At 43.1% G+C, this 18,248-nt stretch overlaps 1 protein-coding gene across 2 annotated transcripts in view; it reads left to right on the top strand.

Annotated features, from left to right (window-relative positions):
• The window catches only part of Lrrc49 (leucine rich repeat containing 49), a 107,389-nt gene that overhangs the window by 60,246 nt on the left and 28,895 nt on the right, over positions 1 to 18,248 (top strand). For both annotated transcript variants that reach the window (XM_038322968.2, XM_038322969.2), the window contains one exon: positions 7,169 to 7,316. In XM_038322968.2, coding sequence (XP_038178896.1) covers positions 7,169 to 7,316 — 148 coding nt within the window. The remainder of the gene's footprint in view (positions 1 to 7,168; positions 7,317 to 18,248) is intronic.

Raw genomic sequence — 18,248 nt, 5'->3', positions numbered from 1 at the left:
CCCAAATGAAAATTGGTACCAAGATTTCTGAGAACTGAGCTGGCTCCTCTTAGGTTTTGACAGCTTGTTTACTATGTTAAAACTGATTGTAGGGCTCGGCTCTTACCAGCTTATTTCACTTTTAGTGAAGTGTCCCATCTCAAAGCGAAGTGCCAATCATTCATTGCCTTGTCTGTTTCCATCATTGTATTCCGGATTCATACTAACTCCCAACCTGCTCTTCCTCCTTCCTCCTTCTGTTTTTAACTATAATTCTTCTGTAAAGATAGATTTTTCTCTTGTGGCTTTCATTTCTACAGACCAGTTAATTAAAAAAAAAAGAACACAGACTTGATCCCTTTATTTTCATCTACTCTTTGATTTTTTTATTTTGTTCACATTTCCAAGCCTGCTTTTATTTTATAAGACATATTGTAGGTGTCTTTAAATTTTTTATTTTATTTATTTATTTGTGTGTGGGGGGCGCCATAGTGTCTATAAGAGGAAGTGGAATCACTAGAGCTGGAATTACAGACAGTTGTGAACTTTCCAGTATATGTGCTGGAAACTGGACTGCTGTCCTCTTTAGGAGCAGCAAGTATTCTAAATGCCTGAGTTATCTCTCCAGACCCAGAATTTTAAGACTATATAGATTTTGATTGTCCAATTTTTGAAGGCTTATCCAGTCTGACTATGCCACCTGTTTTTTACAGGTCTTCAGATAGCTTAATTTTTTTTACAAGATTGAGCTGTTTTGTTGCTATAGGTATTGGTGGCAGTCCCTTAATATCTAATATCTAATATCTAATCTTTGGAGTCCTTGAATCTAATCTGTTGTCAGAGTTCTATAGTGTAAGCATGTAGTGAGGAGCAGCGGGCTGTGTTCCTGTTGCCCAGCTCCTGGCCGCCTGGCTAGCTTATGCCCCAAAATAACAACATACAAACTGTATTCATTTAAACATTGCCTGGCCCATTAGTTTCAGTCTCTTATTAGCTAATTCTCACATCTTGCTTTAACCCATATTTAGTAATGTGTGTAGCACCACAAGGTAGTGGCTTACCAGGAAAGATTCAGCATGTATGACCTGGCGACTGGCTCCATGGCATCTGTCTCAGAGAGGAGAGGCATGGCGACTGTCTCGGTCGGAGAATCATGGTGACTGCCTCACTTCCCTTCTTCCCAGCATTCTGTTCTGTCTACTCCACCTACCTATGTTCTGACCTATCAGGCCAAGCAGTTTCTTTATTAATTAACCAATGAGAGTCCTCCATCATAAGCAGACTTGGGTATCTTAAGAAAATGATTCTCCTCTTGGAATATTTTAGACCTGTTCAGTTCAGATTCATGCTTCAAATTATTTTTTAAATGTAAAATTAATCAGAGAAGACCTAACTCCCTTCTTATGAGGCACATGCTGAGATGGGCAGTGTCCCCTGGGGAGCAGCTGGGGCATCCATCACTGTTCTATCCCTGTTTGAGTCCTGCATTGATGAACCAATGTCAAGTTAGATTTTCTAACCTGAGTAGTTCCTGGGATCTGTCTACTACCCCACAGCATCAGAGATCCTGCATACCAAAGCTCGAGATCCCTGGGCTCAGAAAATCCCACATTGCAGTTGTTTTGTTTTGCTTCTGGGGCTGTTGGCTTGCCTCTCCTCCTCTCTTTCTGCCTCTCTTTCCTTTCTCTCCCTTATACTCTTCCTTTCCTGTATTTCCACTCCCCTCCTTTCTTTTTCCTCCCTCTCCTTTCCCCCATCTTTCTGCTTCCTGATTTTTTGAGCAAATCATTAATTCATTTGAGATTTTTCAAATGTATTTTATTCAGTTCTTAAGTTCATCATGTGTATTGATGGTAACCAATATGCATTCCTGTACTGTTTTTTCTTTAAATATGATTTATACTCTAATAATTATACGTATTTTATGGATCTTTGTAGTGATTTCATGTGTATTGTATGAATGTATGTGTGTGTGTGTGCACGTGCGTGCGCATGCACACGCGCAAGCATGGGAATGTGTGGTTGTGAATGTGAGTGTGTGTGAGAGAGTATGTGTGAGTGTTGGGTGGGAGCTGCTGGGGCTGGCATCAAGGACAGCATCTGCCTAGAATTATAGTCGCTTCCCCTCCTGGAGTCTTTCTGCTTGTGTCCGAGTTGCAGATGTGGATCAGCTAGCTGTCCGTCTTTCAAATCTCTGAAGTGTGCCATTGTGACCACATTCACTGGGTGTGCAGCTCTCTGCTATACACACAAGCACATTTTATCCTTGAGTTTGTTGAAGACAACATCTAGTTTTGTGTGTGGCACCACCCATTCTTTCAACAGATTAGACCAACCCCAAAGGAGTACTGAGAGGGCGGCCGATGGAGACTTACGCTACTGAGACTGTTAGCTGCATTTCCATGCATCCTTAGTTTGGATGATAGCATTATTTAAAATTACACACAGCAGCAGAAGCAAAGCGCAGGCTCTGCATCTAGCTGCAGGTGGTAAATAACACAGAGAGAACCCGCCTGTTGTATGATACAGGCGTCACGCTTTTCTTTGAATCTGGGAACACTGTTTGCATTTCTTTCGGTGTATATATCTGATTAGTAATATACATCAGGTCATACTAATGCTTGAATAGTCTATAACCTTTTAAATAATTCTCAGAATAGGATGAGAAAATCCAATTATCATTTTTCATCAGTAGGAAGCTCTGGAACAATTAGACTTTGCCCTGTTGTTTTATTCCGTCATGGAACTCTGTGTTCTTATAAAGTAGTCTCCAATCTTCTGAATCATCTTTTTGAGAAATAATTTACATGTAATAAGGTGTACTCATTTGAAGCATAGTCTAATGAATTTTGACAGCATTTGTACCCTGTAGCCACAACTGTAGTCAGTCACTTGAGAGGGAAGCCTAGATATCATTCAGCATTCTCTCTATTACATCCAAATGATTAGGAACTCCACTTCACAGTCCAGTCTTCCGTGGGCCTCTGCTCTTTACTCCCAGGGAGACTGCCACAGTTTTTAATGCACTGGTCTCCAACAACCTTTCCCTCCTTTCTACTCTTAACCTCTTTCCTTCCTTGGATCCACTACACGATGTCTCTAAATTGGGATTTTTCTGAGAGACAGGTCTGGTTACATTACGGCCACCCATCCACCATCCCTGCCTCCATTACCCACCCCCAACTCTCAGCCCTCTCCCCCCACCACCTAAAATACCCCACGACTCCTCTCTGTTCCTGTCCTTAGTCACTGGTTTGGGGAAGGGCATTGGTGCATAGTTGCAGCTGTTTATTCAAATCTACTTAAAGCCATTATTAAATTTAAATTTAAGTTTGCAAACTTCATTTCCCCCTGTTTTGAATGCCTTCCTGTAATTATCCTGCTGTATCTCAAATGCCTTAACACACATTCAGATCGTGAACTCACAGATCAGTAAAGATCAACTCTGGGGTGACATCACATCGGATGTTTTTACTGAGTCTGATCAAAACATGAAGAGCTGTCTGAATATGACAACAAAGAATGACGAACATTACTGTACCTGTCATGTGGTTGTTTTTTGTAGCACGCTATTCTGTGTTTTTTCTTCTTCATAGAGGGGTGTAATTTTCAACATAAATCCTGAAAAATTATCTATTCTTCAGCATAAGTGTTTGTATTAATTGAGTTGCTGAGCTCTGGTGTAAATGAATTTCCCAGGTTTTTCAGGACTAATATTTATAAAGTGATTATTCCCATCTTTAAAAAAATCAAAATCTCAGTGTATGGTTTTCTAGTTGTCGAGAGATGGTTTCTACATTTCATGTGTAAGGGTTGGTACCCAGGGTCCTGGCATGATGCTGAAGGACAAAGCTTGAAGGCTCACAGCAGCCTGTAAGGACTGTCTTGTACAGTTAAGTTTACCATGACACTGTGATTTCATTAACACACAGTTCATTGCCTGTGGGGGAGGCAATGTTCCTCTGCTTTTATTCACAGTGCTTGACAAGGGAGGAAGGAATGAGCTTGACAGATGAGGCGTAGTGACCACACAGGACGTTTCTATGTCACTTCGAGCCCAATTGTTACAGTCTAGGTGCTGGAGCAGATTGAAGGGAGCCTTTGTAGATATGAAGTCTAATTAAGCTGAGGAGTGTTTTTCTATGGTGGGAACTCATAGAGGTGGTTTGACCAGCACAGACAAGATCCATGATGGCGCACAGGCCCCACTGCACTCACAAGTGGAGCTGGTGCTGCCAGTGACTCTTGGGAGAACAATTTACAGCTGGCAGAAGCAGCCCTGCCACAGGCTGGGTCTTCAGTACGTCTGTGGGGATGGCAGACTGATGCTTATTATGGAGCCTCGTAGTTGAAGGCAGTCATTCACCTGTGACTTGATTAGGTACAATGTCACATCTCCATGGGAAGGGGACTGTACTTCATGTTCTTGTCAGTGACGTTCGCAGAGTGAACTATGACGTGTTAGAATCATCTCAAAGCTGCGTTACAGAGACTTACTCTGAAGCCACAACACTTAAAGCAGCAGGTCAGAGGTAAAAGACTAGACACATTTATCAGTGAACCAAGTACAGGCCTGGAAATACCCAAATAGATACAGCCAGAGGATCTTCAACCAAAAAAGCAGACAATTCATCAATGTGAGAAAATGTGAATTTGGACCTTTCATTGAATTAACTCAAGATGGGTTGTAATCTTAAATGTAAAACTCTCAAAACTAAATTGTAGAAGAAAACTCAGACAGCATTCAGAAACTAAAACAGGATTTTAAAAAAAAGAAAATTACTAAATTATATATCATTAAAATTCAATCCCCTGTTTTGGAAAGACACTGTTAAGGGAATGAAGAGGGGCCAGGGAGTTGACTCGCAGGTAAAGGTATCCAATGCCATTCCCAAGGGCCTGAGCTGATCCAATGAGCCCACATGGTGGAAGGGGAGAACCGGCTTCCACAAGTTTTCCTCTGGCCTTCACACATCTGCCATGGCATGTGCATATCCATATACACACTATATAAATAAATATACATTTTTATTTGTTTTGTTTTTTGTTGTTGTTTTGATTTTTTTCTTGACAGAGTTTCTCCGTGTAGCCCTGGCTGTCTTGGAACTCACTCTATAGACCAGGCTGGCCTCAAACTCAGAGATCTGCCTTCTTCTGCCTCCCAAGTACTGGGATTAAAGGTGTTTGCCATTACCCCCTGGCTGTTAAATATTATGTTTTAAAGAAACAGGTAAGAAATACTTGCAAAGCATGCACCTGGTAAAGGACACATAACCATAGTGTATTTAATAAACCTTGTAAAGCTCAACAATAAGAAAACAAAGAATCTACTTAAAATGAACAAAGGCTCTGAAAACGCCACTAAGATAGAGCACGGGCAAACGTGCGTGTGGGAGATGCTCAGGTCAGTAGGCAACTGCTGAGGAAACAACGCCATGCCACTGTTAACCTGATGGAGTCGCTAGCATCCAGAGACACCGGTGAACACCAAATGCTGGCAGGGACTGGGAGCTGATAGCCCTAGCTGAGTATCTTTTACGGCCAGGTAATCAGCCTTTGTGTGAGCCAGCAGTAGCACTCTTGTTATGTATCCAGAGCTTAGTCCAGAGAGAGCTGTGGACAAGGATTCACAACATCTTCACATATTATGAAGGCGTGCTCTGGAGTTAATGAAGAAAGTGATACAATCATACAATGGACTATTACTCAGTTATGAAAAATGCACTATGAAGAGAAGACATGGGTGGAAGTCTGCTAGGTGTATATTGCCAAGTGAGAGAAGTTAAGAGTCATAGTACATGGTTCCAGCCATCCAACATTCTGGAAATCGCAGAACTATGAGAGTAGAAAGATTGGCGCTTTCCAGAAATTTGGGGGACGGAGTAAAACACAGGGGAGTTTCTCTTAACCATGGGAATTATTCCATACAGTATTAGCAGTAAACACATACTCTGTGCATTTGTTACAAGTTCCAGAATGTTAGAACCCTAAAGAGTGAACCTCAAGGTGTGTAACATTTGAAAAACCATCAAGAGATTTTGATATCTCAGTAAGGGATGCAGGCTCTGACCCTAAGAAATTCTGACTATATTGCAAATATATGAACCAATCTCTGGGGTACGGAGGGGCACGGTGGCCTATATAAATAACATTGGTCATTTGTTTATGCAGTTTAAAAAAATTACAGTGCCTCTAAACATTTAAACTGGAATAGAAAATTCCTGTAAATGGGTAGTGTATGATATAAGCCAAGCTCCTCCCTTTTGGAGTGGGCATTTATGACAGGGAAGGGGAGGAAGCTTGGATAATAGATGAGATTTGGAGACATCAGTATGAACTTGTGCTTGTTAATATGAGCACAGCTGGCTATATGGAGACATGTTAAAGCATGTGCTTATGCAGACACACAGGGCAGTGTACACACACACATATTTCCTCTTCCATCTGAGGGGCCTAAAAGAAGTGGCGTCGCAATAGCTAAAAAGTACATTCTGTCCCAGGCTTTGTTGCTGATTCCGGTCCCTAATATAAGGAAGTGCTGTGCTGAGAAATGGTTGCTTTCAGGAATGGGTAGGGAATGTGGAGTTCAGAGAGTAAGCACTGTAGTGCCAGGAACCAAGGGAGTGCCAGCTTGTCTACCCGTACATACACACGGTGCAGAGGGACACGGGGATGGAGTGTGTGAAAACTCTGTATATCATCTCAATTTTTCTGCAGATCTAAATTATTCTTTCAAAGTCCATAACATGCTGTGCATGGTGGTGCCTGCCTGTCATCTCAGTTCTTAGAGGGTGAGGATTATTGTAAGCCTGAGGCTAGCCTAGTCTACCTACTCTGTAAGTTCTAAGCAGGCTAGCCTCGTCTACCTAGTACAAAAGTTCTAGATCAGTCAGGGTTGCATAGCAAGACTGTCTAAAAACAAAACAAAACAAAACAAAAAAAGAGCTGGAGAGATGGTTCAGGGGTTAAGAGCCCCGGCTGCTCTTCCAGAGGACCCAGCTTTAATTTCCAGGACCCCTATAGCAGCTTACAACTGTCTGTAACTCCAATTCCAGAGAATCTTGACACACTCACAGAAACAAGTGTGCACATAAAGAAGAAAGAAAAAAAAGAAACAAAATCTTATTTTTAAAAACTGGAAATATTGTTTGAAAAGCCTCAGAATAATTCAGTGGCCTCTCTTCTGCAGCTTTGACAGTGTTTCCTGCCTTGCTGAGTCAACGTCCCTCTCAGACATCACCTTTGATGGCAATCCAATAGCTCAAGAGTCATGGTACAAACACACGGTCCTTCAGAATATGATGCAGCTGCGCCAGCTAGACATGAAGAGAATCACGGTGAGCACCACTCAGTGTATCTCCCTGCTCCCCTGAGTGTGGCCTCCAGTACCTCCCTGCTCCCCTGAGTGTGGCCTCCAGTACCTCCCTGCTCCCCTGAGTGTTTCCTTTAGAACCTCCCTGCTCCCCTGAATGTGCCCTCCAGTACCTCCTTGCTCCCCTGAGTGTGGCCTCCCATGTACCTCCCTGCTCCCCTGAGTGTGGGTAGGAAATTGGGGTTCCAGTTGCGTGAGTGCTTGTTAATTTAACTAATAAAGAAACTATGGGTTAGTGTGGTTACATACTTCATAATTGTATGTACAGGGTTGTTTTTAAACCATCTTGCCCATCTCCAATTTCGTCGAATGGGGCTTCTAAAATTCCTAAAATCAAGCCAGACTCCAAATTTGCTTTTCATTCTTGCTCAATATTTAGCTAATAATTGATTTCAAAATGACAAATGAGAGCTGCATATGTAACACAGTGTCATGCTGGAGCCGTAGGGCAGTTTGACGTCATGCTGACCATTCCTTAGCAGTTACTCGTTCCCTCTCATCTCCTTTTCCTTCAAGTTAGGCAGTCACCTAAGTACCCCGTCCCACAGGGTTGTGGGGGGAACAAAAGTATAAACTCCTGAAGGCTGTGAGGCCCCAGGAGCTGTGTGGAGTCTTATGGTTGCTGGTCTTGCTGTTGATAAAGATGTCGTAGCTCCTAGTGTATACAGCCGTTCCTTGTCATTCTCTTTCTGGTTTGTGTTTCCTATAGTGAGACTTCTTTTTCAGTGTGAACACTGCTCTAAGGGGATCTGCATATGATTCTCCAGGGCACAGTGTATATCAGCATGGCACTGGCTCCAAGAAGACCTGCCTGCCTCTCTCTCATGACACTTCACATTTCTTCAAATGCTTACTTTCTCAGAAAACATACAAGACTAACCTCAGTGTGTTCATCTCTGTCCTTGACATATACCAGGCCTCTACTTGCTTTTCCCCCAAGCTGTACCGATTTGATGTGGAGTCTGCAGCTGGGTTCATGTGATTGCCTCATGACTTACTCTTGGAATGTCAGCTCCTCACTGTGTGCCGTTTCCATTGATCGTTTAGTGACACTGGGTATCTGGAGTGAGTGGTCAATAGCTAAACATGCAGGTGAATCCGTGAGCACCATGGGTGGGCCCTAGGGGTTTCTTGTGCTCTTCTTCCATGATGGAGAGACAGCTCTTTGTCTGTTTAATCAGACATTTGCTGTCAGCAGTGATTTGTATTTTAGGGGCTACTCTTTTCCCTTGTTTCCATGTCTTTCTTAGCTGGGCATCCTGGATACTTCTGTTTGTTCTTCTTGCTGAAGATGAGGCAGAAAAGATGTAGAGCTAACCCCTGAGTAGTTGAGCATGTTGTACTTCAACCCTGTCTGTCCTGGCTGTGTATGTGAGTAGTTGAGTACATGGCTGCACTGTTGCATGTCAGCCCCGTCTGTCCAACAGTAGACAGTGCTCAGGGGTAGAACCCCTTCCTTCCCTCTCTACAGCAGGTGCTCTACAGATGTCCCCTCCTTCTCTGCCTCACATAATGCTGCAGAATGGAGTTGGATTTACTAAGCCTCAATAATGACTTGTTGATCCATGGAAAATTCCCTAATTTCATATATGTAATAAAGGAGAATGATCCGTGTATGATTGTTCCCCTCATCCATTCCACAGAGTGCATTTGCCTGGCCCGGGAGTATGACAGGGTCACCTGCTCTGCTGAATAGCCAGCAGTTCTACAGAACACACAGCTGTAAACATAAAAACAGCACATCTGCTCCTTCACAGTTCACTTTTTAGTTAAAAATCAACCTCAAACTTAAGGTTATGAGCACAGAACATTTTTGAGAGCACAATGTTGTCAGTTCTGCAGCAATGACCACATGTGACCACATTCTGCCAGCGCAACTGAGACACTAACACTGACAAGAGACTAGCGCCACATTCACCCTCCTACACTGAGACATTGCTTTCCATAGTAAAACAACCCACCTCTTCTCCACCTTTCCTGTCTGCGACGTTTAGGAAGGTTATAGATGGGTTCTTCTAACTTTTCTTTTTTTTAATGTGTTATACATTTTCTCTGCTCCCCTGCCTTTCTCTCCCCTCCCCTTCAACCCTCTCCCATGGTGCCTATGCTCACAATTTACTCAGGAGATCTTGTCTTTTTCTACTTCCCATGTAGATTAGATCCATGTATGTCTCTCTTAAGGTCCTCATTGTTGTCCAGGTTCTCTGGAATTGTGAATTGTAAGCAGGTTTTTTGTTTATTTGCTTGCTTGCTTTATGTCTAAAAGCCAGTTATGAGTGAGTACATATGATATTTGTCTTTCTGGGTCTGGGTTACTTCACTCAATATGATGTTTTCTAGATCTATCCACTTGCCTACAAATTTCAAAATGTCATTATTTTTTTTCTGCTGTGTAGCACCCCATTGTGTAAATGTATCACATTTTCCTTATCCATTCTTCGGTCAAGGGGCATTTAGGTTGTTTCCAGGTTCTGGCTATGACAAATAATGCTGCTATGAACATAGTTAAGCACATGTCCTTGTGGTATGATTGAGCATCTTTTGTGTATATACCCAAAAGTGGTATTGCTAGGTCTTGAGGTAGGTCGTTTCCTAATTTTCTGAGAAATTGCCGTATTGATATCCAAAGGGGTTCTACCAGCTTTTACTTCCACCAGCAATGCAGGAGTGTTCCTTTTACCCCAATCCTCTCCAGCATAAACTGTCATCAGTGATTTTGATTTTGGCCATTCCTACAGGTGTAAGATGGAATCTCAGAGTTAGTTTTGATTTGCATTTCTCTGAAGGCTAAGGATGTTGAGCATTTCATTAAGTGTCTTTCAACCATTTTAGATTCCTCTGTTGAGAGTTCTCTGTTTAGGCCTATACCCCATTTTTTATTGGATTATTTGTTATTTTGATGACCAATTTCTTGAATTCTTTGTATATTTGGAGATCAGTCCTCTGTCCGACATGGGGTTGGTGAAGATCTTTTCCCATTCTGTAGGCTGCTGTTTTGTCTTGTTAACCATGTCCTTTGCTTTACAGAAGTTTCAGGAGGTCCCATTTATTATTTTTTTTTCTGTGTCTGTGCTACTATTTAGGAAGTAGTCTCTTGTGCCAATGCGTTCAAGTGTACTTCCCACTTTCTCTTCTGTGAGGTTCAGTGTATTTGGTTTTATGTTGAGATCTTTGATCCATTTGGACTTGAGTTTTGTGCATGGTGATAGATATGGATCTATTTTCATTCTTCTACATGTTGACATCCAGTTATGCCAGCACCATTTGTTGAATATACTTTCTTTTTTCCATAGATGAATTGTTTTATAGAACGACCCTCACTTCAAAATTTTTCACTTTTTCTTTGAAATTAAATTTTGTGTAACATATCTTTGGCATGAATGTCTATTTTCTCTGTTTTGTTGCAGTCTGTCAATAGGTACGTTATTCATGCTTGCTCCTTTGCTGATAATATTTACTCAGATGAAGATCCAGTCCTGCAGGTCTTACTTATGAAGTTATTCTTTCTGTTTTTGATCTTGTTCCTCACACATATGTAGGTTAGTTTAGATCAGTATAAAGTGGTAGACAAAAAAAAACCAACAACAAAAAAAAAAAAACAGCTGGCCTGGTCGTTTAGACCAGGAAATGAGGGTCAGAGTGTCAAGTCTGAGGCTGGGTGGGAGAGAGGATGCACCCTACAACTCACCTACCAGTCATTGTAACTGATGGTGTATTCACTGATGGGTTAAAATATTTATCTTTCTTTCAGTTTGCACAGATGGCTTTTTCAAATGGCTACTTAGCTGGAATGTGAACACGGTGTCTACTTTGTTAGAATGTGAATGCTAGTTTAGTTGCTTGGACCTTAATAAAGGGAATTGTTACACTTTCCTTTTGACCAAGAAGCACTGTGAAAATACTCTTCACAGGATCTGTACACACCTTAAGTGGAGATTTCTGTCGTAGGGTGTGTATGAGGCATCAGACAAGAGCAGAGTCACAGTTCTTTACAGTTTACGATAGAGGCAGGTATGCAGCCAGGTTACAGCAGATAGGGACAATCTAGTTAGAAAACACAGCAGCTCTGTCTGCCTTCCTGCCTATATGTCTGTCTGTCTGTCTGTCTGCCTGCCTGCCTGCCTTCCTGCCTGCCTGCCTGCCTGCCTGATTTGCATGCACACTCACAAGCTTACATACTCATGGAAGCCTAAGGCAAAGTTGCACAAGAAGGCAAAGTAACTCCTAACTTTATCAGAGAAGTAAGAAAACTTTCAAAGAGAAAACTTTTGACTCGGGACTTGAAGAATAGCAGTGAAACGAGGCTGTCTAGGTGGAGAGTGATGGTGTGCACAGTGCAGGGGTGAGGGGTGGCATGCAAGGTGCAGAGGGGTGGTATACACAGTGCAGAGGGGTGGTATACACAGTGCAGAGGGGTGGCATGCAAGGTGCAGAGGGGTGGTATACACAGTGCAGAGGGGTGGTATACACAGTGCAGAGGGGTGGTATACACAGTGCAGAGGGGTGATATACACAGTGCAGAGGGGTGGTATACACAGTACAGGGGGTGATATACACAGTGCAGAGGGGTGGTATACACAGTACAGGGGGTGATATGCACAATGCAGGGGGTGATATACACAGTGCAGAGGGGTGATATACACAGTGCAGGGGGTGATATACACAGTTCAGGGGGTGATATGCACAGTGCAGGGGGTGATATGCACAGTGCAGGGGGTGATATGCACAGTGCAGGGGGTGATATGCACAGTGCAGAGGGGTGATATGCATGGTGCAGAGGGGTGATATACACAGTGCAAAGGGATGGTATGCACAGTGCAGGGTGTGGTATGCACAGTGCAGGGGGTGATATACACAGTACAGGGGGTGATATACACAGTACAGGGGGTGATATACACAGTACAGGGGGTGATATGCACAGTGCAGGGGGTGATATACACAGTACAGGGGGTGATATACACAGTACAGGGGGTGATATACACAGTACAGGGGGTGATATGCACAGTGCAGGGGGTGATATACACAGTGCAGAGGGGTGATATACACAGTGCAGAGGGGTGATATACACAGTGCAGGGGGTGATATACACAGTGCAGGGGGTGATATACACAGTACAGGGGGTGATATACACAGTACAGGGGGTGATATGCATGGTGCAGGGGGTGATATGCACGGTGCAGGGGGTGATATGCACAGTACAGGGGGGTGATATGCACGGTGCAGGGGGAACTAAGGGAATGTGGCAGCTGATAACAGCAGCTAAGTTTAGCTAGTCATTGGGTGTTTGTGGAAGAGAAATGCTGAAGGAAAAGATGTCTAAGCAGGCTTAGAGTGTTTTTGTTCTATGCTTAATAAGAGGAGCTCCTGAAGCCTTGAATTAGTAAAACAGTTTGCCTATTAAAAATGCTGTCCAACCTGATAGGGCCTGTTAACATTCCATCATGGGGGGGGGGGGGATTTTAGGCCCCACCCCTTCCTGAGAAGCTATTGGCAGTTAATGCTTGCTCAGGAAGAAGTCATTTTCCTTATTGGGCATTGTAGCCACTGGGCGTTGTTTGACCACACTCCAAAACAAAACTAAACTCCTCAGCTATGCTCTTGCTAATGACTCTAATTAAACATCGGGAAACACACACGAATGGCTGACCCACTGCTGTCCTCAGTTCTTAATTAGATTATCTCCTCGGAAGAATGGGTTGTGGTTCAACAAGAGTAAACTAAAGATTCACAAGATGAACGTGGGACAGGTTTGGGTCCAGGCCTGTCTAGTGCTGACATTAGCGAAGTTCGTCCCTGTAGGACCTGAGGGCAAGAACTCACAGCTTTGGGGAGTAGGTGGCCTGCCGGAACTGCTCAGCTGGAGCAGTGTGAAAGCAGATGTGATAATATGCAGATAAAGGAACACAGCTTTGTTCTGTGAAAGCTTATTTACAGATCTGGCCTTTTGTCTGTGTCCTGGAGTTTGTCAAGCCCTGATCTACTGAATGATTTGCTGGACTAAGTAAGTTACAGCAGGGGCTAGTAAGATGGTTCAGACGGTACCGGTACTGGCCACCAAGCTGACCAATTTTTGTTTGATCCTTAGAACCAACATGGTAGGAGAGGACCAACTCCTGAAAATTGTCCTCTGATCTCTACGTTCTTGTAATGATATATACACCCTCAATACATGCATTATACATACATACATATTTTTAAAGGTTATACTCTGGCCCGGTGGTGTAGAGTAGCAGAGCAGCTGAAAGGCAGCGGTAGCTAAGCTGTCTTCTTATCACAGGAAAGAATGTAAAGTCCCCAGCGTGACAGCTTGAGGTTGACTGGAAGAACTAGAACCTGAACCTTGCAGGCAGTGCTCACTAGGAGGCACCATTAGTTCACTGAGCATCTCCTTCCAGACAAAATGAATTCTCTTTGAAACATTTTTAGTTGGCATGATACCTGTCGATATTTGTGGGACATAGTTATAGTGTGTGTGTGTGTGTGTGTGTGTGTGTGTGTGTGTGTAACAGTAATCAAAATAGGCTAATTATTAGTAGTCCCTCTCAGAGACTGGGATAGACCATATCTTTGGTATTTGAGCAAAGCATTTGGCAAAGTTTATTGCTTTCATTTTGAACCAAGCTGGGTGCCTGCAGGTTCTTGATTCATGTATACCCACAGATCACAGGAACTGACTGATGCCAGCCTCTGAGAAATCTCCATGGATATACTGTGGGTTTTCCTCCAACATTCTATTGAACATTTTGTTAATGTCTAGATGAGGGAATATTGATGCTGCCTGATATAGTGTGTGGGTGACAGGAGCTGGGGAACTTAGATTGATCCAGTCAGGATCCAGAAGTAGCTCACCCACCTACGGTCCAAGACAGGCTTTGAAAACAATGTCCTACGACAAATCCATCCACATCTGTCTTCATATGGCTCTCAAACATGTGTGTGCATGTGAGTGCTTGCATGAGTGTTGATTATTTTATTTTAAAATTTGCTTGTTTTATGTGTATGAATGTTGTGCTTGCATGCATCTGTTTGTACCACATGCATACCCAGTACCTACAGAGGCAGAAGAAGATGCTGGACCCCCTGGGGATTATAGACAGGTATGAGCTGCCATGTGGGTCCTGGGAACTAAACCCAGGACCTCTGGGAGAATAGTCTGTGTTCTTAACCACTGAACCATCCCTCCGTCCCTTGTTTTATTTTCTTATTTGGTTTTTGTTTTGTTTTGTTGTTGTTTTGAGACAAGGTCTTACTCATGTATCCCTGGATGGCCTGGAAATCTCTATGAAGGTCAGGCTGGCCTCCAGTTCATAAGCCCTGCCTCCCAGGTGCTGGGTTAGATATGAAGCACCACACCTGGCCCAGTTCTATGTCTTTTACAGAAAAAAAATCTGATTACCTTTTGTCTAGCAAAATAAAAGAATTTCAGAAGGTAAAACATTAGATCAGTTGAAACAATATTTGACTTTACATCAGCAGTGGCAGCAGCAGGCTGAACCAGCCCTAGCGCAGGTGCAGGGATATTTACTCACGGCAGCCACAGACTGAAGGGTCACCAACACAGGTGTGGGGAATGGTGACCCGACGAGCGTGTGCATGGACAAACCTGAACAAACTTGAGTGAATTATGAATGATAGTTAGCATGGCTTCAAACTATATGCATTTGTAGAAGCAGAGAAATCAAGAAATGGAGATAATCCTCCTCCTTTTCCCTTCAGTGGTCAGATTCCTTCTGAACTATTATTTTTAGGATGTTCATGTGTGTGTGTGTGTGTGTGTGTGTGTGTGTGTGTGTTATATGTGTGTATGCATATGCCTGTTTGCATATGTGTAAGGATCCAGGAGAGACCAGAGGTAGTGTTTCTCACTTGAACCCAGAGCTCACTGACTGACAGGTCTGAGTAGCCAGCTTCCTCCATGATACCCTGTCCTTCTCTGGACTGCAGAATGCTGGAATTATATGGAGGCTGCCACGCACACCCGGCATTCACATGGGTGCTGGGGGTCTGAACTCTGGTCTTGATGTTTGCAGGGCAAGCACCACCCACTGAGCATTTCCCCAGCCTCTGAGCTGCAGTTTTATATTTTAGGTAGCCATCTGTAGCATTTCGGGGCACCTGGATTGAACAGAGAAGGAAGACTTGGCAGTGGGTGTAACAACCTGAGGAGGTAGAACAAAGACCATTACATAGGAAATGTGGGATGGCGGAGTTTAGTTCCCAGCACCCACATCCAGAGTCCAGAAATGTCTGTAACCCCAGATTCAGGGACTCCAAGGACACACACACATAGATGGTGGACGCTCATACAAATAATACACATACACAAATAATAAAAGTAAAATACCTTTTTAAAAAATGGAGTTTTCTTCTCTATTTAAAAGACAATGCTTTGGGAACGCAGGTGCAGTCAGCATTCTAAAGAGAATTTATATCAGACCGCCCGCCCCAAGCCCACAGTTAGTTTGTTCAAGGTAAATTTTGATCTAAAAAAAAATGACATTACAGGGTCTGACATTACTAAGGCTACTGAAAATTGGGTTCTCCTTCTGTAGTGTGTGGCCTCTGAAGTTGCATGTGATCCTATAAGTTTCTTTGGCTACATAAATGCATCATTAATATGTGTCATTTCCAGAGAGACATTTGGAAACCAGTGTGTTGTTCATGATTCTTTATGTTCATGACCCGTGCCCTGGTCATTATGGAAGCGTGCACTGAGCATAAGATGCCCTCAAATGGCAGCTGCCAGGAATACCTAACCCTGCACCAAAAACATCTGCAGTGTTCTTTTAGCATGAAATAAACTTCTTTAACACTTTTTGTGTCTATAACATGTTTGTGTGTGTGCATGTTTGCGTGAGCGCATGTGCACATGTCAGTGTGCATGCGTGTGAAGGCCTGTAGCTGACGGGTGTATTCCTCAATCACTTTCCACCTTAGTTCTGAGGCAGGGTCTCTCCCCGAACCACAGCTCACTGATTCCATCAGACTCTCTGGCCAGTAAGACCCAGAGTCCCTTCCGCCTCTGCTTCCCCAGTGTTGGAGCTGCAGGCACGGGCAAGCACACACTTTCCTGACTGAGCCATCTCCTCAGCCCAGTACTCGACAATAATATTAGTACAGCTGTAGAAGACGGGTAACTTGGTTCCTAATTTTAACTTTAAAGACTGTAAAAACCACTCTTCTCTGTCTAGTGATATTGGACAAACAACACAGTGCCTGTAATCCTAAGAGCTTTAGTGTTTGTGTACTCAAGGGAAACAGTAGCTCTAGCTGTGTGTTCTAAGTGTGTTATTAAAAGTACACTGGAGTGAAGTAAGTCCCAGAGAATGAACCGCCATCACTGGGACTTCTCAGATCGTCTGTGGTTGTTTCAGAGCTTGGGACCTGAAGCAAGTGTGATCCAGGACATCCGGCACTGATGATTAACTTGACATTGTTTTTATATTGGGTCTTCCTGGGCAAACTAAAGGCAGGAAAAATGTCTAAATCTCTGGCTTCAGATAGATTGCCTTCTTAGCCTCACAAAGGATGGATGTGGCTTTCATCCCAGAGTCTGAGCTAGTCTTAGAGGTGCCAGAACTATCCCTGGCTTTCTTTTCTTTCTTGCCAACAGATTCATGGTCCATCTTCACAGCCAGAGTCTCAGTTTTTTTTATTTATAAAATCAGCTATTTGATATTATGTGTGCTAAAATATAGCCATCAAATGCAAATATATTTACATACATATATACATATATATCCTTAAAACCCTCAGTGTTTAAATGGATTTGGTGTAAATCCAGTTTTCCAGGGTTGAGAATTCTTTTTAAAGTCCTACTGCCTTTAATAGCTGCTCACTTTCTCTGAAAATCAGATGAGAGCATCTCTAAAGTATGTGTCCTACGTGATCCCCGCAGCTTGCTGTTGTGTTTGTATCTGGGCCCTTGGAATAACTGATGCGTCTTCGAGATGAGGCCACTCGGGGCACCATTGTCTTCTGCTCCTTCAGGAACGGCACAGTGTAGGCGGAACACACTGGGTGGATTCTGAGGTTCGCTGGCAAGGCAGCAGAACAGCCCCCTTTTCTGTGACTCTGAGATGCTGCACAGTCCTTGAAATCATAGGGTAATACTTTTTGTTGTTTTAGAAAGGTAGGCAGTATTTTTTTCCTTTTAGATCACCTCTAACAGAGGAGACTGTTAGCACCCAGCAGATTTATTAAGTCAACGGTGTGGCATAGTTACTAAACGAGCTATTGTGTGAAGCTAGGGAGCAAAGTTCTGAAATTTTTACTTAATTTCTCCTTTTTACTTGTGCTTAGTTTTGTTTTAATTAGCAATTATTTTCCATACTTTAAATTTACCAAAACCACATTGAATTTCCATTCCTTTTAAAACAAATACATCATATGACCAAACACTGCTAGGTTATAAACTTCTAAAATTAGAAAAGTAAGCTTGCATAAATCTTTATTTAGACAGCAGCAGTATTACAAGTTACGTTTCAAGCCAGGCAGTCTCTGGCCTGATTTTTGTCACTGACTGTGTGTTTCACTCCAAGCCAACACCTTTCAGAGCATCTGTTCTTCATTTCTTCCCATTTCTTTTTCTCCCTCCCTTCCCTCCCTTCCTCCCTTGTTTCCCTCTTCTCCTTCCCTCCCTCTTTTTCTCCCTTCCTCCCTCCCCCTCCCTCCTTCTTCCCTCCTTCATCCCTCTTTTTCCTTCTTCCCTTTCCTTTGTTATTTCCTAGGAGTTTGGATGTGGGCCAGTGCCGTGCTGCTGGTTTATTCTCTGGCTCTGTAGTAGGGCCTGAAGTCATCATACCTCCTACAGTATTCTTTCTGTTCAGACATGTTCTGGCTAACCAGTCCTTTTTGCTTATGTATTGAATTTTAAGATTATGTTTCCCTTTCTGTG

The sequence above is a fragment of the Arvicola amphibius genome, chromosome 3 (assembly GCF_903992535.2).
Source record: "Arvicola amphibius chromosome 3, mArvAmp1.2, whole genome shotgun sequence".
Lineage (NCBI taxonomy): Eukaryota > Metazoa > Chordata > Mammalia > Rodentia > Cricetidae > Arvicola > Arvicola amphibius.
Note: the sequence above shows the minus strand (reverse complement) of the source record. Positions and strands in the feature narration are given on the sequence as shown.